The sequence below is a fragment of the Pteronotus mesoamericanus genome, unplaced genomic scaffold (assembly GCF_021234165.1).
Source record: "Pteronotus mesoamericanus isolate MK-2021 breed Mesoamerican mustached bat unplaced genomic scaffold, CSHL_Meso_final contig_33, whole genome shotgun sequence".
Lineage (NCBI taxonomy): Eukaryota > Metazoa > Chordata > Mammalia > Chiroptera > Mormoopidae > Pteronotus > Pteronotus mesoamericanus.
This window is the reverse complement of record NW_026555135.1, coordinates 1,071,084-1,098,106: the sequence shown is the minus strand read 5'-3', so window position 1 is coordinate 1,098,106 and position 27,023 is coordinate 1,071,084. Positions and strand designations below refer to the sequence as shown.

General features: G+C 38.7%; 1 protein-coding gene and 1 pseudogene across 2 annotated transcripts in view; one reads left to right on the top strand and one right to left on the bottom strand.

Moving 5' to 3' along the window:
• Positions 1–27,023, top strand: part of FCHSD2 (FCH and double SH3 domains 2) — a 214,936-nt gene that overhangs the window by 157,232 nt on the left and 30,681 nt on the right. For both annotated transcript variants that reach the window (XM_054576236.1, XM_054576237.1), the window contains exons 10-12: positions 16,243–16,338; positions 22,502–22,618; positions 25,310–25,414. In XM_054576236.1, the coding sequence (XP_054432211.1) occupies positions 16,243–16,338; positions 22,502–22,618; positions 25,310–25,414 (318 nt within the window). The remainder of the gene's footprint in view (positions 1–16,242; positions 16,339–22,501; positions 22,619–25,309; positions 25,415–27,023) is intronic.
• Positions 681–12,907, bottom strand: LOC129072832 (kinetochore protein Spc25-like; annotated as a pseudogene).

The following is a 27,023-nucleotide window of genomic DNA, read 5'->3' as shown; positions in this document are numbered from 1 at the left end:
TTTAAGTACATTTACAATTTTGTGCTGGGCCACATTCACAGCCATCCTGGGCTGCATGCGGCCCACAGGCTGCAGGTTGGACACCTGTGTGAAAGGGCAAATTTCCTGGAAACAGTATTCTTTCTAACAAAGTTGGAGGGTATTATGTTTTTGAAGAATTGACACAAAGGTAGGAAGCGGAAATGATGACCTGGGCTAGCTCAGGACATCAGTCCATTGCCATGTGCATTCCTTTTGAAAAGAATTGTTTAAAGAGCTTTACCTTCCACTCAAATTTTATTTTTTTAAATATAGTATTGATCATGCTATTGCAGTTGTCCCATTTTTTTTCTCCCCTTTATTCCCCCTCCACTCTGCACCTCCCTCCCGCCAGCACCCTCCCCCTTAGTTCATGTCCATAAGTCACACATATAAGTTCTTTGGCTTCTCTATTGCATATACTATTCTTAACTTCTCACTATTTCGTACCTACTATTTATGCTTCTTATTACCCCCAATCTCCCTCCTCCCACCTTTTTTTTATTTCCTAAGATTTTAATTAAAATTTAATTTTACTTTAACACATAAATGTTAAAAAAATAAATAAAAAAGGATTTTAGGCAAACTGGATAATGAGAATTCTTTTTAAAAGAGATACACAATAGGGAAGAAAAATAAAGTTTTAATATACTATTTATACATTAATTATGAACCATAGTACTAAAAGCTTTCTGAACATTAGCGAGAAAGGCCCAAAAATTTTTGGTCTTCCTTACATTCTCTTACAAAATCTGCCAGATACTCAAGACGAGGAGCACTATCTGACATTTCATAGTCCCTTGCTTCATTTAGGTGCAGGCAAAACATAAATGGGCTATCATAGTGCTTAGGGTCAACATTAGTGAATCTGAACTGTAACTCATTACCATAAATTTTTCGAATTTCTAGTCGAAATTGATCTTTATACAAGTCTACAGATTTCTATAGCCTTTGCAACCTCTCTTCACTAGCTTTTTCAGAAGTAGAAATAGTTTCCTTCTTCCTAGCATTTCTTAAGGTGCTGGATTTTTGCAATCAGTGCTTCCAACTCCTGCTTTTTGCCATTTACTTCAACAATCAACTTTAACAGGCTATCTTTTTTTCTTCAATGAGTTTATTCTGCCTGCAGATCTGATTTTGACATTCTTGAACCATTCTTCCTTTAATTTCACAGACAGATTTTCTGCCAATGCCTCTCCCCTCTGATCTCCATTTCTATGATTCTGTTCCTGTTCTAGTTGTTTGCTTAGTTTTTGTTTTTTGAGTGTTTAGGTTCAGTTGTTGATAGATGTGAGTTTGTTGTCATTTTACTGTTCATAGTTTTTGATCTTCTTCTTATTCTTAGATAAGTCCCTTTAACATTTCATGTAATAAGGGCTTGGTGATGAGGAACTCCTTTAACTTGACCTTATCTGGGAATCACTTTATCTGCCCTTCCATTCTAAATGATAGCTTTGCTGGATAGAATAATCTTGGATGTAGGTCTTTGTCTTTCATGACCTTAATACTTCTTTCCAGCCCCTTCTTGCCTGCAAGGTTTCTTTTGAGAAATCATCTGAGAGTCTTATGGGAACTCCTTTGTCAATAACTCTCTTCTTTTCTCTTGCTGCTTTTAAAATTCTCTTTTGGTGCCCTGGCTGGTGTGGCTCAGTGGATTGAGTGCCAGCCTGCAAATCAAAACATTGCCAGTTCAATTTCCAGTCACGGCACACGCACGGGTTGTGGGCCAGGTCCCCAGTAGGGAACACACGAGAGGCAACCACACATTAATGTTTCTCTCCCTCACATTCTCCCTCCCTTCCCCTCTCTCTGAAAATAAATAAAATCTTTTTAAAAAAAGATGATGTCTTCATTTTTAACCTTTGGTATTTTAATCATCATGTGTCTTGGTGTGGTTCTCTTTGGGTCCAACTTGTTTGGGACTCTGTGTTTCCTGGACTTACTTATATGTCTTGTTTCCTTTGCCAAATTAGGGAAGTTTTCTTTCATTATTTTTTCAAATAAGTTTTCAGTTTCTTGCTCTTCCTCTTCTCCTTCTGGCATCCCTATGATTCAGATGTTGGCATCTTTACTGATGTTCCAGAGGCTTCTTAGTCTTTCCTTGCTTTTTTTTTTTTAAATTCTTTTTTCTTCTTTATGTTCCATATCATTGACTTGATACTCAGTTTCATCCCCTCCACTGTTAGTTGCCTGTAGATTTTTCTTTATTTCACTTAATATAACCTTCATTTCTTCCTGGGTCTTTTTTATATTGTTACTTTACTCAGTGAGTTCTTTGAGCATCCTAATAAACCAGTGTTTTGAACTCCTCATCGGTTAGGTTGGCTATCTCTTTCATTTAATTCTTTTTCTCGAGTTTTATTCTGTTCCTTCATTTGGGCTATATTTCTTTGTTTGCTCATTTTGGCAGCCTCCCTCTGTTTATTTCTGGGTATTAGGTAGAGTTGCTTTGACTCCCTGTCTTAATAGTGTGGCTTGTTGTAGAAGGGTGGACCTATAAATTGCATGGGGCAGGGCCTTAGGTGACCACCAGGGCAGGGCAACCTGTTTCACCTCTTTGTGACTTTGTGTCTGGGGGGAGGGCTCGGAGGGAAGACAGTGCCGCTGCCTGGCTTCTGGAGGTTTGCCTGGGAGGAAGCTGTCTCTCAGCACTTGCCCTGCTTCTAGTCTCTTCACTTTCTACTGTATGCCACTTCTGCCCTTCCAGCTGTTGTCCTGGTGCTGAATCCCAGAGAGAGTGGGTATGTGTGAGCCTTAAGCCCATGCCAGCCCATATCTCCTGATAATCTGGCAGTTTCTTCTGCCACCCCAACCTCCACTGAGTTTTACAGCCAGAAGTTATGGAGATTTATCTTCCTGGCACTGGAACCCTGGGCTGCTGGGTTGTCTGGTGTGGGGGCCGACATCCCTTGCACCTGAGTTAACCCTCCCAGATTTTTACGTGAATGTGGGGCTGCCCATTCCGCCCCATCTCCGTGCCACTCCCTTGGCTCTCTGCCTCCCCACCTCTTTCTGCATCTCTGCCCCTCCTATCCATATGGATGAATGTGGCTTCTTTAAATCCTTGGTTGTTGAACTCCCATTCAGCTCAATTTTCTGATGGTTCTTGGTGATACTTGTTCTGTAGTCCAGATGTAATCTTTTCTGTAGTTGTGTGAGGAGGCAAGGTATGTTTACTTATGCCTCCATCTTCAACAGTCTATTTTATTAATCTTTTTCAAGAGCCAGTTTTCTTCCTACTTCTCAATGTTATTTTCTGTCTCCCTAATTTCTGACTCTATATTTATTATGTCTTTCTACTTTATTAGTGTTTATGGATGATCTTACTCTTTTTCAGGCTTAATTTTCTATTTGGTCCTATATTTTCAGTCTCATTTTCAAATAAATCCACTTAAAGCTAAAAAATTTCTCTTTATACTTTAATTGCATTCTGTGATATGCAGGGCTTTTTTTGTTTTGTCTTTTTTTATTTTTTAATTACAGTTTACATTCAATATCATTTTATATTAGTTTCAGGAATACAACATAGGGGTTAGAAAAGCATACTTTACAAAATGTTCCCCCTAATAGTTCCAGTACCCACCTGACATCATACCCAGTTATTACAATATTATTAACTATATTTTCTGTGCTGTACTTTACATCCCTGTGACTTTGTACTTCTCAGTCCCTTCACCTTTTTCATCAAGTCTTCCAACCCTGTTGTGTCTTCCTTTTTTCCCCTCATTTATCCATGAATTATTTAGAAGTAAGTTTTTCCAATTTCCTTTCAATGGGAGTATGTAGTGGAGTAACATTTTCATTTCTAATTGTATTACAAATTATGTTATTTTATTACATTTATTCTAATTTTATGAGAGATTTTCCTCTGATCAAAATCTTTAAAATCTTTTTCCAAGAATAAGTTAGGTTGAATATACTACCTTTAGTTCATAAAGTAGGTAAATGTATAGTATTTAAAAGCATCTAATATTTTATATAGCACTTAACAATTTTCCAGGAGTTTTTAGACTTCCTCTGAAGGTGGCATTATCATGTTTATTTTATAGAGAGGAAAACATACTCAGGAAGTTTATATGGCTTGCCTGAGGTCACTCACACATAGTCTTTTCCACTTTCTACTACTATCCTCTGTCTTTAGCTTATATGATTTTCATAGAAAGTAAATTAAAAATGTATAAACTGATTTGGACACATAAAGAGGTAAGCTTTCATTTTCCTCTGCACTCACTCATATGAGTATCTTGCTCCTCTGGGATGAGGAATAAATGAGATGCTCTTATGTTTAGATTGAAAGTGGTAGTAATAAAAATTTAATAAGAATGATGTAGCTCATACTGATTTTTAACTCACCTGAATATTTCTTGTATAATGTGTGAAATAGGGCTCTATATTTGTTTTATTTCAAGTAATAGTTGTCCGTGCACCTTATTTGTTGAATAAGCCTTATTTTACCCATTGATTTGAAATATCAACTTAATCATATATTGTTAGACAGATACATACATTTGTCTCTAGAATGCTCATTATATTTCATTGATCTACCTAATTATTTCTGTGCTGGTGTCATGTTGGTTTAATTGCTGAGACTTTATAATAGTTTTAAAAATTTTTAATATTTTATAATTAACTTTGAGATGTAGAAAAAATAAATAAAATCAGTCTGCATTTAAGAAAGAAAGAAAGAGAGAGAGAGAACTCCATCTCTCTTTTTGCAACAACATGGATGGAACTGGAGAATATTAAGCTAAGTGAAATAAGCCAGTTGATGAAAGACAAATACTATATGACCTCACCTATAAGTGGATTCTAGTCAACAGAATAAACTAATGAACAAAATAAACCACAGGCACAGAAACATGGAGCAGACTGAAAGTGACCAGAGGGGATGGGGAAAGAGGACAATGGTAGAAAGAAGGGGAAGAGACTAAACAAAGAACATGGATGAATGACCCATGGACATGGACAACAGAGTGGGAATTGAATGTGGGAATAGGGGGTGGGGGTGGGGTGGGTGGAGGGGGGTAAAGGGGGAAAAATTGAGACAACTGCAATAGAATAAACATGATTTGTCAATTTAAATAAATAAATTTTTAAAAAAGAAAGAGAGGGAAAAAAAAAAGAATGATGTAGCTCAGAGATGTGCCCTTTTGTTCCAAGCACTAGAAGAGCTCCCACTTACTCAAGTTTTGTTCCATGTACCTTCCTGTTACAAAGACATGTTTATACTGCTCTTGTTGTGCTGCGGTAATCACCACCCAGTGATTTGATAACCCAGAAAGAATTTTGAAACTCTTTAGCTTTTTATTCTACATCATTCTTTGTATTTGGGGGAGAAAAATCCATTTTTTCTCACATTTAAATTGTAACTACATATTCTAAAAGCTATTTTTGGGTGATTCATAATGTCACACCATAAACGTTATGTTATTCCCTATATCTTTTGTCCACTAAGGGGAAACAGCTAGCCCTAGGAGCTTTTATTTAATTTTAATTATTTATGAAGCTTGCTTTTCTCTTTAATATTTTATGAAATGCTTTTATATGTAACTGAAGCAAATGTTGTCATAGATATTTTCTCTAGAATAGTAAACTCTGAAGATATTTCTGCTGCCCTTTCCAGTTTGTTTACATGTGCTTACTTTCTGTCTGCTTAAGAAAACCAGTTAATAATGTAGCTCTTTTAACAATTTAGAAAATAACAGTGTTATTCTATATTTCTTAGAAATTTACATTGTCTAGTATAGCCATTCTTAATACCTTGAAGACTAACCAAAAACAGTGAACCTAGTAAAAGGAAGGGAAAAAACTACGTGATTATTTAAAAGACACAGGAAAAGCATTTGACAAAGTTCAGCACTCTTGTGATAAAAACACTCAGCAAATTAGGAGCAGAAGGGAACTTCCTTCACATGATAAAGGGCATTTATGAAAAACCTACAGCTAATACCATACTCATTAGTGAAAGACAGCAAGTTTTCCCCGCTAATATCAGGAAAAAAATTACTATTGCTACTCACCATTGTACTGGAGGTCTTAAAGCAATTAGGCAAGAAAAAGAAATAGAAGGCATCAAGATTGAAAAGGAAGAGGTAAAATTATTTCTTTGTAGGTGACATTATTCATATAGAAAATCCTATAGAATCCACAAGAAAAGGTATTAGAGCTAATAAATGAATTCAGTGAAAGTTTCAGATATAAGATCAAAACACACAAATCAGTTGTGTTTCTATACATCACTAATGAATGAATCAAAAGGAAATTAAGAAAACAATTCTAACTACAGTAATATCTGGAAATAAAATACCCAGAAATAAATTTAGCCAAGAGCATGAAAGACTTGTACATTGAAAACTACAAAATAATGCTGAAATCAATTAAAGAAAACCTAAATAAATACAAATGATAAATGTTTATGGATTAAAAGATTTTATATCATTAATATTGCAATATTCTCCAAAGAAATCTATAGATTCAATGCAATCCCTATCAAAAATCCAATAGCCTTTTTTCCCCCAGAATTTCAAAACTCACTGCAAAGTTATAATCAAGATAGTGTGGTACTGGCATAAGGATAGAACTATAGACCAATGAAATAGAATTGAGATTCCAGAAATAAGCCAAAACATTTATGGCCAATTGATTTTTGACAAGGCTGCTAAGGCCATTTGATGGAGAAATAATAGTCTCTTTAACAAAAGGTGCCCAGGCAACAGGATAACCACATGTGAAAAATATTAAGCTGAACACCCATCTACTCCATATACAAAAATTAACTCAAAATGGATCAATGACCTAAAACTATAGAAGAGACTTCCAGCCAAGATGGAGGCATAGATAGGTATGCTTAGCATCCTATATCAGAGATGTGCCCTTTTGTTCCAAGCACTAGAAGAGCTCACACTTACTCAAGTTTTGTTCCATGTACTTTCCTGTTACAAAGACATGTTTATACTGCTCTTGTTGTGCTGCTGTAATCACCACCCAGTGACAACAGCAAACTTAAAGGAGGACAACAGCAAACTTAAAAACAGAAACAACCAGAACTGCTAGAATATCAAACTGTATGGAATTCTGACAACCAAGGAGATAAAGAAGAAACATTCATCCAGACTGGTAGGAGGCATGGAGAAGGGCATCCAGGATGGAAGGGATGTGTGGCAAGGCAGTAGGTGGCCAACTGGTTGGTCCCACATTCACATGTGGATAAATTGGGAGGAACAACTAGGCAGAAACACAGACCACATAACCCAGGGTTCCAGCATGGGGAAATGAAGCCTCAAAACCTCTGGCTGTAAAAACCTGTGGGGGTTGCATTGGTGGAAGAAACTCCCAGCCTCACAGGAGAGTCCATTGGAGGGACCCACAGGATGCTAGAGTGTACGCATACCCACCCACCAAGGAATCAGCATCAGAAGGGTGCAATTCACTTGTAGGTAGCAGGGGAAGTAAATGAAAGTAGGGTGAGAGCCAAGCAAGTGGCATTATTCCCTCTCTGACCCCTCCCCCACATACATTGCCAAAACGTGGCAAAGTGGGTTGACCCACCTTGGCAAATACCTAAGGTTCTTCCCCTTGCAATGTAACAAGTGTGCTGAGACAAAGAAATATGGTCCAAATGAACGAACAGATCAAAACTCCAAAACAAGAACTAAACAACAAGGAGAGAGCCAACCTATGAGATGCAGAGTTCAAAACACGGGTAATCAGGATGCTCACAGAATTGATTGAGTACGGCTGCAAAATAAAGAAAGACGTGAAGGCTATACAAAGTGAAATAAAGAAAAATACACAGGGAACCAACAGAGAAGGGAAGAAAACTGGGGCTCAAATCAACAATTTGGAACAAAAGAAAAAAATAAACATTCAACGAGAACAGAATGAAGACAAACGAATTCAAAAAAATGGGTAGGTGCTTAGGAACCTCTGGGACAACTTTACACATTCCAACATCTGAATCATAGAGGTGCCAGAAGGAGAAGAGGAAAAGCAAGAAATCGAAAACTTATTTGGACAAATAACAAAGGAAAACTTCCCCAGTCTGGTGGAGGAAATACACATGCAAGTCCTGGAAGCTCAGAGTCCCAAAGAAGTTGGACTCAAGGAAGCACACACCAAGACACATCATAATTAAATTATCCAAGATTAAAGATAAGGAGAGAATCTTAAAAGCAGCAAGAGAAAAGGAGACAATTATCTACAAAGGAGTGCCCATAAGACTATCAGCTGATTTCTCAAAAAGAAACCTTACAGGCAAGAAGGGGCTGGAAAGAAGTATTCAAAGTGATGAAAAGCGAGGACCTACATTCAAGATTACTCTATCCAGCAAAGCTATCATTTAGATTGGAAGGGCAGTTAAAGTGTTCATCATCACCAAGCCCTTATTATATGAAATGTTAAAGGGACTTATCTAATAAAAAGAAGATGATCAGAACTATAAACAGTAAAATGACAACAAACTGACAACTATCAAAAACTGAACCTAAAAAATCAAAATAAGAAAAACAAACTAAGCAAACAACTAGAATAGGAACAGAATGACAGAATTGGAGATCACATGGAGGGTTATCAGTGGCGGGGAGGGGGAAGAATAGGGGAAATGGTTCAGGGAATAAGAAACATAAATGGTAGGTACAAAATAGACGGGGAAGTAAAGAATAGTGTAGGAAATAGAGAAGCCATAGAACTTATATGTGTGACCCATGGATATGAAATAGAGAGGAGAGGAAATACTGGAGGGAGGGGAGATGCAGGGCAGGGGGATAAAGGGGAGAAAAAAATGGGACAACTGTAATAGCATAATCAATAAAATATACTTTAAAAAAGTTAGGCATTTATCCTTCCTTATGCAAACTATACCTCATAGTAACTAAGTAATTGACTTGGATAGTTTCTCTTATAGCAGGATTTTAGCTAATAAATGAAAAAGAAATGATAAAATTCCTTGATAAAATGATAGAAAACATTTTAAAAACCTCTAGGTTTTGCAACCCATAATGAATTTAAGCATTTATCAGAGGCCTGTTCTATTAGTGTTTTGTTTTGTTTTTAGGGCTGCTATACCAATTTCCATGAATTGGATGGCTTAAAATAACCGAAATTTACTCCCTCCAAGTTCTGGAGGCCAAAATTGAGAAATCAAAGGCCCAGCAGGACTGCACTTCCTCCAGAGGCTTTAGGGGAGGATCAGTTTCTTGCCTCTTTCAGCTTCTAGTGTCCAGGCATTCTTTGGCTTGTGGTCGCCTCACTCCAGTCTCTGCCTCTGAGGTTACATTGAGTCCTCTTCTGTCTGTGTTTTCCTCTGTGTATCTTTTATAAGGACACTTAGAGATTTAGGGCTTATCAAGGGAATTCAGAATTATCTCATTATCTCAAAATCCTTAGGTAAATCTGCAAAGGGCCTTTTTCCAAATGAGGTAACATTCACAGGCTCCAGTGATATATCTTTTGAGGGAGCCACCATTTAGCCCATGACAGCTGTTAATAACATAAAAAAAGGCAAGTCAGAGGCAATCCTCCTGATAGAAGTAACCACTGCCTTTTCAAAACCAAAATACCTGAATGTAATCAAGCATCCATCAATTTATAGGAAATAATAGGAAACAACACTACAAGGATGCAGTCACCGAGATTCATACTGTGGGGAACTCTGTCACACTGCAGGGCGGCTATAGGGGCGCGCCGCCACAGGGGTGTGCCGGAGAGAGCGCAGCGCTCCCTGAACCCTGAGGGAAACCGGCTGGGGCCAGCTGAGGTGGGAGCAGGGCTCTGAAACCCGCAGAGCCCACCCCAGGGTTGTCACGGATGAAGGGTAATAAACACAAAACGTCACAAACACTTCTCTGTGTGCCGGGAGAGCACACGGGGGCACTTCTCTCTTACTGGAGAAGGCCATGGCACATCCCCCTAGTGGGCAAGGCCCCATTGCCCTTTGTTCCAAGGCTTTTATTGAAAAACTTATCAGTGGGCTAGGTAACAGGAATGCATACGTACACTCGTTACATTAGCATGTTAAGTTTCACAGAGAATAGATACCTTTAAGAAAACAAGTGACAGGAATTCACTGATTTACATGGGTCTAAGAGGAGACCAGTCTAAACAAAAGAGAATGAAGATAAGGGCAAACGCCTTAATGATAAAGGGTAAGGGGTGTAAATAATGTGAAGGTCCTTCGCAGCATGAGCTGGCCAGAGATCCAAGGGAGGAACAGAGCACACTCTAAAGAATTTACTTTCAGGCCTGATTACCCCAGGACCCGCCAGGTCTGATTTAGGGCTGTTTTTACACTGTGTTTTAACACTGATTTGGGTGGGGGGAACCATCAAGAGATAAGGAAAATGCTTCTCAGCTGCAATGAGGATTCCGGCCGTGTCCAAGCCAAGCCGAGAGGTGTGGGGGCCTTTTTGCCCCTTCTCTGTGTCCCCAATTTCTTATCTGCTGCCTGTATCGGTGGATGCCTGTCTTAGGTTGCCCCTCCCCCGAGGGGGTCTTACCCATCCCTGGCAGGGACCATCCCAAGGCAAAGCAGAGAGGCAGGGGCGTAGCCCAGGGGAACAGGTCAAGTCGCCTCAGGAGCCTGTTTCCCCAAGGCCTCCTGATTATTTCCAGCCTTGGAGCCCTCCAGCCTGTTGGCAGGATTACAGCTCTTGAAACCAGGCCGGGCGTTTCCCAGCAAAACTCTACAGAACAAAATGCAGTTTGTTCAATGACTAAATTGCAAGAGTAGAGCAAAGAGGAAGAGGAAAGAACCTGCATATGAAAAGAAACTTGAGTAACATCATCCAGTTGCACTGGGGGACCTTATTTCAATCCTGATTTTTAAAATCTAAAAATATTGAGCCCTGGCTGGTGTGGCTCAGTGGATTGAGTGCCAGCCTGTGAACCAAAGGGTCACCGGTTTGATTTTCATTCAGGGCACACGCCCGGGTTGCAGGCCAGGTCCCCAGTGTGGGGTGTGCAAGAGACAACCATACATTGATGTTTCTCTCCCTCTCCCTCCTTTCCCCTCTGTGTAAAAATAAATAAATGAAATCTCTAAAAAAAAGTTTTAAGAATATGAACAAATCAGGGAAATTTGAACACTTATTGGTTGCTTCATAAATATTTATTGTAAATTTTAATATAGATATGTCGTTAAAGGAGTCCTTTAAGATATCATACTGAAATATTTATGGATGAAATGGTATGTCTGGAGCTCTTTTTTTATTTAATGATTTTATAGAGAGAGAGGAAGAGGGATAGAGAGAAACATTGATTTATTGTTCCACTTATGCATTCATTGCTTGATTCTTTTTTTATGTTTTATTTTTTCTTTTTTAATTATATTTTATTGATTATGCTATTACAGTTGTCCCAATTTTACCTTTTGTCCCCCTCACCCCTCCACGCTTCTCCCTCAGGCAGTCCCCACACCATTGCTCATGTCCATGGGTCATGCATGTAAGTTCTTTGGCTTCTCCATTTCCTGAACTGTATTTTACATCCCCATGGCTATTCTGTAAATATCTATTTGTACTTCTTAATCCCCTTACCACTTCACCCATTCCCCCACACCTTCCTCTCATCTGGCAAACATCAAAACACTCTGAACACTCAGGATCATACCCATGATTCTGTCTCTGTTCTGGTTTGCTTAGTTTGTTTTTTAGATTGAACTGTTGAGATGTGTATTTGTTGCCATTTTATAGTTCATAGTTTCGATCTTCTTTTCCTTAAATAAGTCCCTTTAACATTTCATACAATAATGGTTTGGTGATAATGACCTCCTTTAGTTTTATCTTGTCTAGGAAGCTCTTTATCTGCCCTTCGATTCTAAGTGTTAGCTTTGTTGGGTAGAGCAATCTTGGCTGTAGGTCCTGCTGAATATTCATGACTTTGAATATTTCTTGCCAATCCCTTCTAGCCTGCAAAGTTTCTTTTGAGAAACCAGCTGACAGTCTTATGAGAACTCCCCTGTAGGTAACTAACTGCTTTTCTCTTGCTGTTTTTTAAGATTCTCTCTTTATCTTTAACCTTTGTCATTTTAATTATGATATGTCTTAGTGTGGACCTCTTTGTATCCCTCTTGTTTGGGATGCTCTGCTTCCTGGACTTGCCTATCTGTTTCCTTCACCAAATTATGGAAATTTTCTTTCATTATTTTTTCACATAGATTTCCAACTTTTTGCTCTTTATCTTCTCCTTCTAGTATCCCTGTGATGCAAATGTTGGAATGCTTGAAATTGTCCCAGAGGCTGCTTACACTGTCCTCATTTATTTCTATTCTTTTTTCCTTACTGTTGTTCTGATTGGTTGTTTTTTGCTTCCTTATATTCCTAATCATTGATTTGATTCTTGGCTTCATCCACCCTACTGTTGGTTCCTTGTAAATTGTTCTTTATTTCAATTAGCGTATCCTTCATTTCTGCCTGGATCTTTTTTATGCTGTTGATATCCTCACTAAGTTCCTTGAACATCCTTATAACCAGTGTTTTGAGCTCTGCATCTGATAGATTGCTTATCTCCATTTCATTTAGCTCTTTTTCTGGAGCTTTGATGTGTTCTTTCATTTGGGCCATGTTTCTATGTCTCTTTGTTTTGACAGCCTCCCTGTGTTTGTTTCTCTGAATGAGGTACAGCTGCTTTGAATACGTGTCTTGGTAGTGTGGCCAAATGTAGCAGGTGTCCTGTAGATTCCAGTGGCAAACCTCCCCTATGCACCCAAGCTGCACCGTTCATGTGGGCTGAGTACACCTTCTCCTTGTGGTTGAGCCTTGATTGCTGTTGGTAGGTAAATGGGAGGGATTTCACCAGGCCAGTCAGCTGCAAGGACTGGCTATAAACTGACCACCAACTTCCACCCTCCATTGAGGTTCAGCTGTGCAGGAGTAGGGCGGTAGTGCTCCAACATGGTCTATAGCTGTACACTGGGTGTGCAGGCTCTGAGGTTTCTGGGGTGGTGCCAGCAAAGATCAGCCCCCACCTGTGATCTGCCCTGGGCCACATTGCATGAGCTATAACGTAATCCTGTGATCTGAGATAGCTGCTACTTGTGCTGGGTTTGGAGATTCCCAGGCAAAGCCAAGTTGTGAATCTAGGCTGGCTGCTGCTATACCTAGCTACATGGCGGCCACGTAGCAAGAGGTGCAGGAGCTGGGACTCACTGTGGCTTACAGTTGCTTGTTTGATAGGATTTAGGAAGTTGTAAAGCATGAGTCAAGCCCAGCCATTCATATGGAAAAGTCATGGTTAACAGCTGGAATGGGCTGGAGTCTCGGGGGATCTCCAGGGCAGGGCAAACAGTGTTAGCCATATTGATGGAGTCTCAGATACGGCATCTGCCTGCTAGCTCTGTGGCTCTCTGGGGGCAGGGCTCAGAAAAGGGACAATGGCCTCTGCCCGCATTTCTGTCTGGGAGAAAGCTTAACCCCAGCTCCCATCTTGATGCCAGTTACATCTTTTCCTCCTTGTATGCCACTGGTGCCTTTCAAGCTGCTACCCTGATGCTGGAGCTCAGAGGGAGTAAGTCTGTGTGAGTCCACGTGTGGGTTGTTTAAGAGGAATTGCTTTGGACTCTAGCTGTTTCTTCTGCTGACTCAATTCCCACTGTTTTTTCAGCCAGAAGTTATGGGGATTTATTTTCCTGGCACTGGAACCCTGGTCTCGGGGGCCTGGTGTGGGGCTGGTACTACTCACTCCTGATATATCCCTCCCAAATTTTTATCCCACACATGTATGGGATATATAACCATTAGAATATAACCACTCTGAGCCTCCACCCCTCCTTCTAGTCTGGATGGGTGTGGTTTCTTTAATTCCATAATTGTCAGATTCCCATTCCACTTGATTTCTGACGGTTCTGAGTAATGGTTGTTCTATATTTTAATTGTAACTTTGATGTGGTTCTGTGAGGAAGCAAGCCGTGTTTACCTATTATGCCATCTTGACTGAAAATCTCCAGGATCCATTAGTTCATTCTTGTATGTGCCCTGACCAGGGATTGGACCTGCAGCCTTGGCATATGGGGATGACACTCTAATCAACTGCACTACCTGCCAGGGCCTGGGGCTTTTTTAAATTGGGAGTGGAGGAAGTAGGTGGGTTTACAGATGAAACAACAGTGGCCATGAGGGGATGTTTTTGGAAGTTGGTTGATGTGTATGTGGGGATATACTATACTCTTGTCTGTTCTATATGTTTGACGTTTTTTGTAAGAAAAAAAGTTTTTAAAAGGTTGAAACGTTCCCCCACCCCTTTCCCCCACAAAAAAGATATATAGTGCCAAAAGGATAGGTTTGGCAACCAGAAGGATGATTCTCTTAGCTTTGTCTTCGTGGTGACTGGGGAGGCTCCCAAGACTGTCAAGGCTTTCACAGCTACTCTAGCTTAAACCAGCGTCCTGGGAAAGAACAAAGCACACTTCCCTCTGAGACAGTCTACCCCACCCCATCCCTTCAGTCTGGATTAAATATCATTTTTTGTGCTCTCCTAGTAACATTTACATACCTCCATAGTGTATTTTAATTGTATGGCCTGTTTGGTTCTCCCAATTTCCAGATTATACAGTGCCCAGCAGAAGTAACGCCTGCCTGAGTATGGTTGGTAGGGTAATAATATGGGGGTAATAATTTATAGTTTTAATTTGAACATTTCACCTAAAATTTCATATGGTACACTTGAGTGTGAAATTGTTATTAAATTGCATGCTTATGATTTTGTAATAAAAATGGGGTTTTAATTTGTGCCAGACCTTGTACATTCCTTGAGGATACTAACCCTGATTATTTATCTTTATTCATGTACATATTCTCCCTCACCCCTACCTTTAACATTGGGCCTAGTAAGCTTTCTTAGTCAATGGTTATTGAATGAGGAACAGGAGAGCAGTAGAGAAACAACTGGGATTATACTGGTAAATAAAATGCAAAATACACCCCCTGCTTTCTCTATCTCCTTAGTAAACTCTTTTCCCAGGACTAGTAAGGTAAAGCTACAGAGCTGCTTTAAACTGTTTTTTTCGGTCTTCTGTCCATCTTCTGGCAGAAGTACTAATGAGCTGTGAAATACTGCAAATGAAAGGTAAGCAAAGAGTAAGCAGTGTAGTAAAATCAGTTTCTGCACAATCAAACGTTGCTGATTTCTGTTCTTTCCCAGGGTTTATAATCAATGAATTGTTCTCAGATGGCTATCTTTCTTTCCTGCTTTGCTACTTTCTGTATATATCAGGATTCCCCTTCTATGTAAATTCCCTTTTAGTTTGTCTTCTTGGTATGCTTTAAAAAGGTAATTAGAATATAACTTCCTAGAAGAGAAAGAACTTATTATAAAATAACTATTTTGTGCCTTGGTTGGTGTGGCTCAGTAGACTGAGCACGGTGTGCAAACCAAAAGATCACCAGTTCAGTTCCCAGTCAAGGCGCATGCCTGGCTTGCGGGTCAGGCCCCCAGGAGGGGGCGTGAGAGAGGCAACCACACATTGATGTTTCTCTCCCTCTCTTTTTCCCTCCCTTCCCCTCTCTCTAAAAAATAAATAAATAAAATCTTTTTTAAAAAAAACTATTTTGTGCTATGCGGGAGGTTATCTGGCAATTTCCTGGTGGATAGCAATCTCCATAAAGCCGACTGTAAGAGGCCTACAGCTGGGTCAAAGAGGTGAAGGGAGTGACAAGCACAGATTGGTAGTTACAAAACAGTCACAGGGAAGAAAATACAGCATAGGGAATGTAGTCAATAATACTGTGATAACCATGTGTGGGGCCCTCTGGAATACTGGAAATATCGAGGGGAACCCTATGTAAAGTATATGATTGTCTAACCAATGCAAAATAAAAGTGAAAAAAGAGAGAGACCTACAAAACTTTAGAACTTGGAGAGACCCACGAGACTAACGGCCTTCCAGAATTGCACGCACGTACACAAAAACACATGCACATTAAAAAGAATAGCTTCTTGAATAATAGCTATGTTCTTGCTGTCTTAAAATATTGTATATCGTCTAGTCTCAATATCTGGGCTAGTTTCTAAACTAGTACTTTCCAAATTTAGATTCTTGAGAAAATAGGACATGCAAGTAACAACTGTTATCTAAAATGAAGAAAAAATGTGAAATTATCATTTCTTTTTGACCATTGTAGTGTTGATTTCTCACTTTTGAAAAAGAGCAGAATAAATCTTAAACATTAAAATGTAATTACTGGTCATTTTAACCTTATTAAAGTCTTACAGATATTTTATTTTTCTCTGTAGGTGGTACGGGACTATAATCTTCAGCTGTTTCTACAAGACAATGCTGTGTTTCACAAACCCCAGCCCTTCCAGTTCCAGCCTTGTGACAGCGATACTGTAAGGGAATTCCCGATTCCCATTTCATTAGTTTTTAAGCTCTGTTCATGCTCAAATAACTATTATTCTTGGAAAAGACAGAAAATGTTGAGTATGTTTCATTAATGTTACTAGAAACTGTGAGGATGCAAAGAAACTGTGGTATTTCTTCTTTGTAATTATGGCAAACACACCTACTACCTTTATGCTAACAACTTTCTACTAAATTGGATTAAATTATAAGACAAGTAACTGCTGAAAACTGAACTTAGGGAAGAAGAAAAAATATTCCATAAAAGTTTTTTACAATTCAAATAAAAATTATACTTTCTATCCATGAAATTCCTCACATAAATACCCTTTCAAAGAAACCCGTGGTTAAATTTTAACCAGAATAGAATTAATAAATAGAATAATGAATATGTGCATGCAAATATTCTATTGGCTTTATCCAAAATTATAGGCCCTTTATAATGTCTTTCACATTTCTTAGAATGTTAAAGTATTAACACAGATGCCACATTGGCCATTTTTAAAAAGCTAACATTAGTTACCTGTTTTTATTCTTGAGTTTATGAAAAAAATGCCATTTTTGAATTTAAGAAAAACAAAAAACTCATTTGGTAAGCTAAGAAAAATTAACTTCTACAGGGTGAGAAAGCACAGGTCTAGTGCATATCTCCTGCCAGTTACCTCTAGCACATGGTCTCAATGTAGGCAAGGCAAGGCAGGAGTCAGAATATATTGGCAAGTTCTGCTGGTAAACCTGGAATCAAAACCAGGGGGGTTTATGGTATCAGAGTTTGCTGGTATCTGTTTAATAGAAACCTCACTAGAGATAGCCTCATTACTTTTCTTGCCAAATTGTAAGTAGCCCTGTGAGTAGCTACATAAAGTAATGTAGAGAATAAAGCATCCTTCTCTACATTACAGCCCTGGCCATTTATAGTAGAGGTTTTTTGTTTGTTTGTTGATTGTTTTAAGCAATCAGATTCTGCTTAATAATTCAGTGACGTCGTTCTGTAATTTGACTTCTTTGAAACCTGGGAGGAATAAAGCAGAACATTAGAAGATACACAAGTTTGCCAAGCTTGACTTAAAATTGTGACTAATTTGAAATGATTTTATCTGTGCTCATATTCCTCAGAAAATTAGAATAACGGAGACGCTCATCTCACTTGTCCTAACTGCAATCTCAAATCCCTTTTTGTTTCTAGACACTGTGCTAAATGTTCTTAGCTGTGTCCCTATTTGCCTTAAAATTCTAACTATGCTGTTTTCTGTCCTTGTGCAATCTTTACTGGGCAGAGTTTAAAAGCTGCCCAACTGGTGGATATTGAGCTCCCCCCTGTCAGTGCTCTGAGAATGACCATAGCTGAGGTATATGGGGGTGTGGGTCAAGGGTGGGAGCGAAGGGGCGTGTTGGTTTGCATGTTAATGAGGGGTGGGATTTGCTATTGGGGTGAAATTTATATAAATGTATAAGGGACCACTGAACGCATAAGATGGGGCTTTCCTTCCCTGTTTCTAGTGAAAAGATTGAGCTTCTCATTTTTCGTCTTGTTTGAAGCACCTTAGTTTTCCTCAACAGGAGTGCTGAAAAGAACCTTAGAGTTCATTTTGCCTTTATTAAAGGGGAAACTTAAATTTAGTAAGGAAAAGAGACTTGTCCAGAGCCATACAGTGAATTCGTGACACTGTACTGTCCTGATGGCAGTTGTAGTGTTCTTTCTGCATGCGGCTCTGTTTTCTGAGAAGAAATGTTGAGCACTTGGGGAGCAATTAATTTTTTCATACGGGCAAAAGATAAATGCCCATTCTTCTATAAAAACCATTGTCAACCATTGAAAATGTCTTTAAAATAATCATTTTTAAATGCTTTTAACTGCAAAATATTTTGTGTGTAATTTTTTTTGTTGTTGTAAATTAAGTATTCTTACTGTCCACAAGGAATAAAATCCCAAATAACTGTTTTTACTCCAGTTAGACTCGCACTGTTCTTTCATGTGAGCATGGAGCCATTGCCTACTTGTTTTCTGGTTTCCTCATGGAATTGGTAGCACTAAGTCTGGCATGGAGCGCAGAGCACTAGTCAGCGTGCATTAGCTTGCTCATTAACTCACTCTTCCTGCCCAGTGAATGTAGGACATGCAGGAAGGACTAATCACCGCTCTCTTCTGTTATTGTTTATGTTATATTTCTGAAATTGCTATTGTTCCTTTCCTATTTTGAAGCAGATTTCAGTTTAACAGATACCAAGCCTAGCTGCAGCCTGCACACATTTTTCTTTTCTTTTTTTAAGATTTTACTTATTTATTTTTATAGAGAGGGGGAGGGGAAGGGGGAAGGGAGAGAATCATAGTTGTGAGAGAGAAACAGTGATCAGTTGCCTCTTGTACATTCCCCTACTGAGGACTGAACCTGCAACCTAGATATGTGCCCTGACCAGGAATCAGAGCAGCGACTCTTTGCTTTGCAGAACGACACTCAGCCAACTGAGCCACATAGATCAGGGGGATCCTACACACGCTTTAGAACTATTTATCTGTTTCTGAAATTTTGCTCAGTAATAAAATTAAATTTCTCCATCAGTTGCCTCTATTCTCATCTACTCTACTCCCTATAAGTTCATTCTTTTTAAGATCTTTTAATCTATCTTCAACTTGTTTTTGATTCATCTTTGGGCTACCGAGAACCTAGGTGTTACTTGAAATCTTAAACTTTTTTGTTTAAAGTAATTTTCAGTTGGGTCTTTAACATTAACAAACTATTTATTGGATACTTAATATGTGTAAATCCTGTAAGAGAATCTTTAAAATGACTTCATTTCATCCTGATAACCCCTGTGAGATAGGTAGCATTTTCACCAATTTTCAGATGTAACTAAGAGTCAGATTAGTTAACCTGCCAAAGATCATAAAGCTAGTAAATGGCAGAGGGAAGATTAAAACTCGGGGTGCCTGGCTTAGCCCATCCATGGGCTTTTCATAACACCCCTTGTTACCTGTGTGCATCAGAGCCCTCTGGCTAATGGAGATTGCGTTGGCGTCAGTGTCCAGGGTTTAACATTTTAAACCCTGACTTCTGAGGCCAGACAGAAATATTTTGGGGGGTGGGGGATTGTTCAAGGAATGCATGTTTTCTTTCATATTAAAAAATAATATAATTATTTACCATATACCAGAATAAGTAGAAAATTATATAATCATTTCCATAGATAACTTTAATAACTGACAAAATTCATTCTTTTATGATAAAAACTTATTTCAAAGTAAGGATAGAAGGAAACCTCTTTAAAATGATAAAGAATATCTACAAAAAGATTATATCAAACATATTAACTCTTAGAAGTGAGATATTAAAATTTTTCTGTCTGATGTCAGAAATGAGACAGTAATATTTCTTCCCTCAATTCTGTCAGTTTTTCTTAATGAACTAACTGTGGTCTGTCCTTAGTGGAAACGCATAGAAAGGGAAGCTCACTCAGAGCTCTTCCCCTTTTTCCATGTGTTGACTCACCTCTGGCTTCTGCCTGCTTTTGACAGCTATCCACTGCCTTAAGGTTACTGGTTTAGGTTTTGGTTTTGGTTTTTATTGTTTAAATACATTTGTCTCCATTTTCCCGCCACCACTTTTCCCTGCCCCACCTACCCCACCTCCCATCCTCAATCCTTCCTCACTTTGGTTCTGTCCATGGGTCCTTTATACATGTTCCTTGATTTGACCCTTCCCCTTCTTTTCCCTGTTACCTGCTCCCTCGTCCCCTCTTGTTACTATTGGTTTGTTTTTTCTTTCGATGTTGATGGTTATATTTTTCTTGCCTGTTTGTTTTGTTGATTAGGTTCCACTTACAGGGGAGATCATATGCTATTTGTCTTTTACCCCCTGGTTTATTTTGCTTAGCATGATGCTCTCCAGTTCCATCCATGCTGTCGTGAAGGGTAGGAGCTCTTTCTTTCTGCTGTATAGTATTCCATTGTGTAAATGTACCATAGTTTCCTGATCCACTCATTTATTGATGGACACTTAGGTTGCTTCCAGCACTTGGCTATTGTAAATCATGCTGCTATGAATATTGGGGTGCACAGGTTCTTTTGAATTGGTGTTTCAGGATTCTTAGGGTATAATCCCAGCAGTGGAATTGCTGTGTCAAAAGGCAGTTCCTTTTTTAGCTTTTTGAGGAAATTCCAAACTGTTTTCCACAGTGGCTGCAGCAGTCTTCATTCCCACCAACAGTGCACTAGGGTTTCTTTTTCTCCGCAACCTTACCAGCACTTGTCTGTTGATTTGTTTCTTATAGTCATTCTTACCAGTGTGAAGTCGTATCTCATTGTGGTTTTAATTGGTATCTCTCTGATGGCTAGTGATGCTGAGCATCCTTCAAATGTCTCTGGGCCCTCTGTATCTCCTCCTTGGAGAAGTGTCTGTTCAAGTCTTTTGCCCATTTTTTAATGGGATTGTTTGTCTTCCTGGAGTGGAGTTGTGTGAGTTCTTTATATATTTTGGAGATCAAACCCTTGTCTGAGGTATCATTGGCAAATATATTTTCAGAGGACAGACAGAAATTTAAATGCTAGATCCTTTTACAAAGCAAAATTGGTTTCCAGATTCCTAATAGCCTAAAGAATGATGCAGAGTATTAAATATAATTGTGAAGTTGATTAGATTTGGATTTTTATTCTTTTGCTGTTTCAATTCACTTATCATTATATAATCTAGCTTTAGATTATATAGACATTAGCTGAAATGTCTGCATAAAGTAAAAGTTTTCAACTTTGCCTGCAATCCCAAGAAAAATATTAAATTTTTAAGCAAATTTACCAAGTTCTACTTAACCTGCCAATTTCGAGCTATGTGACCTTGCAAAAGCCAATGTTCTAAGATTTCCCTACTCTAAAATTTTGCTTCCTTTTGTATTAAAATTCTCTCTGGATAATTCATAATAGGGAATTTTTTTTCTTTTCTAATTATTTTAATAAAAATTTTTTTCATGAGTTTTTAAGAGTTTAGAGAAAGTTAAAATAGTTTAGTGGTTCAGAGTTCTGAGTCTGGAGTAATATTTGTATAATCAAAGCTGTGATATTTAATATCTGGTAGACACTGGAAGTTTTACGTAATCTCTAGCTTCAGTTGATGACCTATCTCATAAGGTTGTTATAAAAGTACAGAGAGAGTGGCAAACTAGGTTTACAGTTGTTCATATGGAAAATAATACAATAATTAATAAATAATACAAGAATAAACTGTTTCATATACTCACAACTGTAAACCTACTTCTGCCCCACCCTGTACGTACAGCACATTCTACAGTGCCTTGAACAGTAGTGATTAACTATTACTATTGTTTATTTAGATTTTGCAATTTGTTCTTTGTTTTTGTTAAGATTTTATTTCTTTTTCACTAGAGAGACAGTGAGGGAGGGAGGGAGAAAGAGAGGGAGAGATGACGTGCAAGAGAAACACCAGTTGGTTGCTTCTCACAGACCCCGGCTGCATTCCAGGCATGTGCCCTGTCTGGGACCTGCGACCTTTCAGTCCACAAGATGACGCCCAACCCACTGAGCCACACCAGTCAGGGCTGCAGTTTGTTCCTTGTGAAACATAATCATAGCATTTTAGAGCTAGAAGAAACGCTTACTGATCATTTGATCTAGCACCACTATCTTTCATATGACATGAAAGCCCAGAGGAAAGGTGAAAGCTAGTTTGTGGTTTGGTGGTAAGTTGGTGATGGACCTGAAACTAAATTAAACCCATTATCTTCCAGAGCAGAGAGTTTGTGTTGCTATTACTGTTCTTTTCCCTCTATCCAATGATTCTTTCTTTAATCCCATTGAAACTATTGAGTTGTTTCCATTTTTATATATGCAACTATTTTAGAACCATAAAAGGCTGGCATGAATATTTTTTTTCCTTTGCTTAGCTAGCTTTCTTCACACCCCAAAAGGATCAATTCACAGTATTAGAGATGAAGCTTTAATGTTCAGCAGTGTAAGACTAAACACCTATAGTCGTTTATGGTTTCATATTGTCCTCTTAGTCTTCTGTTAATGTCCCATAGCAGTGGAGCATGTCTCGTGTTCTGAGTGCTAATTAAGTGAAGGTCCTCTGATTCACTTACAAAATGGTTGTGATTTCAGTAAGGATAACAATACTTTTCTCTCTGTTCTCTCTTGTGTTGTAGAGCCGACAATTAGAATCAGAAACAGGGACCACAGAGGAGCACAGTCTAAACAAGGAGGCTCGAAAATGGGCCACACGTGTGGCACGTGAGCACAAAACCATTGTTCACCAACAACGGGTAAGTGTAATAGAGAGTCTTAGGCTACATTTAGCCTAAGCCAAGTGTCTAACCAATTTAAAAAGTTGAGTTTTATTAATGTGAAGAATAGCCTCCATATCCCTAACTTCGGAGCACGTGGCAGTATGCCCTCAGCTCTCTACTTAGCTTGGCAGTTCCTTGGGCTCTCTAGCATCAGCACAGTAATTTATCTGTGTGCCATAGAATTGCCTAAGAAAGGGCAGTGATAGTGTATTACAGTCTCTTAGGCAGTGGCAGAGACACAAATATGTTGAATTTGGCTTTTCATCCCCAAGACAAATTTTTTGAAGGCACAACTGTAGAGTCCATGAAAATGTATCACCAAGACTAAACTAAAAGTGCAAAGAAATTGTTAGGCATAGTACATTTTTTTCTCAGTTTCCATTTATTCATATCTTTATTATTCTTCTTTACTTCACATCTAGTTTCTTAAAAGAACTGTCCATATTTAGTATCTATATTTCCTATCATTCCACTTACCTTTTAGCCCATTGCATTTGGTCTTTTCCTTCTTTCCCTTTCCCTACACCACTTCACAGAGACTATGTTTGCAAAAATCATCTATGATGTCTCTGTTACTAAATCCAAAACGGATGCTTTGATTTCTCGTTTTACTTAACCCATTGACAGCTTCATCACAATTGGCAATGTCTTTCATCTTGAAACATTTTCTTCTCTCGTCACCCATGGCATAACATGGCCCTGGTTTTCCTTCTGCTGCTCTGGCCATTCCTAGATTCTTTTATAGGTTTTTTCTCTCTCACATATTTAAATATTTAAATATCTTAGATTTCTGTACTAGGGTCTCTTCTTATTCTTTATCCTCCTTATAGACAGTCTTGACCCTTTCAATGGTTTCACTTACCAACAAATGATAAATTGATATCTTCAACATTAGGCCTTTCTTCTGGTATCCTTATATCCTCTTGCCCACTTTGACATCTACTTTTCAGTATCTTACAGGCATCTTAAATTCAGTGTTCTGCTTACCTAATGCTGCATAACAAAACACTTTAGCCATGACTGGTGTGGCTCAGTTGGTTGGGCATTGTCCTGTAAACCAAAAGGTCACGGGTTCAATTCCTGGTCAGGGCACATGCCTGGGTTGTGGGTTCAGTCCCCAGTTAGGGTGTGTATAAGAGCCAACTGGTCAATGTTTCTTCCTCACATCGATGTTTCTCTCCTTCTCTTTCTTACTCCCTTCCCCTTCTCTAAAAATAAATAATAATAAAAATAAATTTTAAAATAAAACTCTTTGAACTTAATGCCCCCCAAAAAACATTGCTTATATTGCTTTTTGGGGGCTCAGCTTGGCAGTTCTCATGTGGGGGTCTCTCATTCCAACCAGATAGAGCTGGTGCTGGAGTCATCTCATAGGCTTCCCCACTAAAATATCTGATGTTTGGACCAGGAAGACTTGAAGAGCAGGGAGCTAGAACACCTAGAGCTCCTTGTGCATCTCTCTCTGTTGTCTCCCCATATGAAATCTCCAGCATGGCAGCTTCAGGTTAGCTGTACTTCTTACCTGTCGCCCAGGACCCCAATGGTGTGAGTCCCAAGAATGAGCCAAGTAGGAGCTATATCATCTTTTCTGTGTCATGTTTTTAGCCTCAGAAATAATATTAGTTGGGTCATATTTTTGTTAATTGAGGCAGTTACAAAAACCTGTCCAAGTTGATGGAGAGAACACATAAACTCCACTTCATGGTGGGGAAAAAACAAGGTTCTGGAAGAACATGTGGAATGGGAAATACTGTAATAACTGTTTTTTAAAAACATAAGCTGCCACAGCCTGCCTTCTGGCCATAACAGTTCATATCCCTCTTGGATACAAAATACAACTCTCCTCTTCTCTCAAATCCTCCAAAGCCTGGCATCAGACTCCAGCTTGAAATGCAGAATATCATCACCTAAATCAAATTTAAGGATACATAAGTGGCTCTTGGGTACAGTTTCTCTAATACAATTTATCTCAGTAGAAGAATTTGTGAACTAGAGAGACCTATATGCCCATACACCCAATAAATAGTGATGAGATTAATTACTGCAGCTTTATACTTAGAAATATAAAACACATAAACAGATTTTTTACCACTAGATGCTTGACAATATTTGAAAGTAAATCTTCAGATATTAAAAACAAATCTGCTTCCTCTCTCTGTTGTCAGGGCATTTTGTCTTTCTGTTGGAAGGTAGAGATAGAAAGATTCTAATAGATTTTCAGTTCTTTATGGTATGAACTTTATTACTTTAATCTATTAGATATATTTTAAGTAATAAAATGAAGGTATTTTTTAAACATTAAATCAGTTCTCCTTTGGCCATGATCAGGTAGTTAAAATCACACTTGCTCTCATGCATAAACAACTATAAAATTAGTCTAAATGTATGAAACAAATGTTCAGGCATTGAACAATAAGATAGATACATGCTCTCACATACTGCTAGTAGAAGAGCAAGTATAATCTTTTCTGAGGCAAGCTGAGGGGAGGGACTCTCTGTTCTAGCAGCTTCTTTTGGGTCTATAATTATTTCAGATTTTTTTAAATTAACAAAAATTAAAGGTCAGAAAAGGAATTGTGGCTACTCATCGCTCAAGTCTTTTAAATTATCTAAACACCCCCATCACTTAGGAAAAAGCAGTCATTATTTTCCTGTTTTCTTTAATAGGTTCTAGATGACCTAGAATGTCATGGAGTCGCAGTGTCGGAGCAAAGCCGAGCAGAGCTGGAACAGAAAATGGATGAAGCTAAAGAAAACATTCGTAAAGCAGAGGTGAGGTGGTGCTAATTTGGCATTTTGTCCAGCCCCATTAATGTCTCAGCTGTGATATGTACCTTTAGAATTCAGTTTCTATACACTGATTATTTTGAAGATGATTCACCACCTTCATCTGTTTCAAGAATATTATTTTGAGTACCTGCTTCTTACAAGGTGGTGCAGGCAACAAAAAGGCACTAACCTCTCTAAGAAGAATTTACAATCATGAAACATTGAATAAAAAAAAATTAAGTCACAATGAAGATACTAATTTTAAAGTTAAACAAGGTAATTAATAAATCAGTATAGAAATTGATATATATAAGGTCAGAGCCTAGAAATGCCTCCCCTGTATGGAAGATTCCCCGGAATCATAGATCTAGGAGCATAAGCTGAGCTTTTAAAAGAGAAGACCTGGTTAAGCAGACAAGATAAAAAAAGTTACAATAGTGGACATTAATTTGGGAGGGATTATCATGGGACCTTTTGAGAGTTGTATGAAAGTGTGAAACCCTTTCTCCCTTAAGAAAAAAAAAAACACTTTTATGTATAGTGTCTACAAGTCCACATAGCCTACACTAATATTCCCTGACCTCAAGGGGGAGAAGTTAAGATGGAAAGAAAGAAGTTATTTGAAAAGCAGAAAGACATAAGACATAGTTTGGCAGTTAGATTTGATTAAAGTGGAGGACTTTTATAAGAAAATGTGGTAGACATTAAAAAACTAATTGTGGTTAGGACCAGTTGGTGGAGGACCTGTGTACTCTTGGGTATAGTTATCAACTCAATGCATCATGGAAGGGATATGGAAGGAGACATTTAAAAAAGATTGAGGCTGTCCAGCCCTCAAGGACAATGTGTTCTTGTTAGGGAGGCGTAAAGAATGCCAAAGATAACTAAGACTGTAAAGCCAAAGTGCCAGGGAGTGGTCCACAGAAACATACTTAACACTTAAGAAACCCAGAAGAGCCTTGGCCGGGTATTTCAGTTGGTTAGAACATTGTCCAGGTACATCAAGGTTGTGGGTACAATCCCCTGTCAGGGCACATACAGGAATCAACCAATGAATGCATAGGTAAGTGGAACAGCAAATCAATGTCTGTCTGTCTGTCTGTCTGTCTCTCTTCCCCCACCCCACCCCTGCCCTCTCCTCTCTTCATCTCTCTCTCTGAAATCAATAAAAATAAAAAATAAACTTAAAACAAGAAGAAGAAACCCAGAGGAAACACATCAGTGTGGGAGGCATTGTTAGGGCAGGTGACACAGAAGTAGGACGTAAGATGAGTATTGACTGGTCAGTAGTATTTGATTGGTCAAAGGAAAAGGGATAGCGCAGGTTTATGCCATGCAACCTTGAGAGGCAGAAGTTGAATTAAAATAAGAAGGTAGGAAAGAGGCAAATCTGAACTGGGTACTGGGAAATACCTTCTAACAGCTGTATCTTCCCAATGATGAGATAAGCTCCCCTGGCGCATAGCACAGCTTTACAATTCTGGGCAAACATCTCAGACTCTATACCAGGAATTCTTGCGTTGTTTGATATTCACATACCGCCTTAGGACTCTAGAGGTTGAGGACATTGTTTCAGTGGTGCGGCGGGGGTAGGGGATTGCAGTAGAGAAGT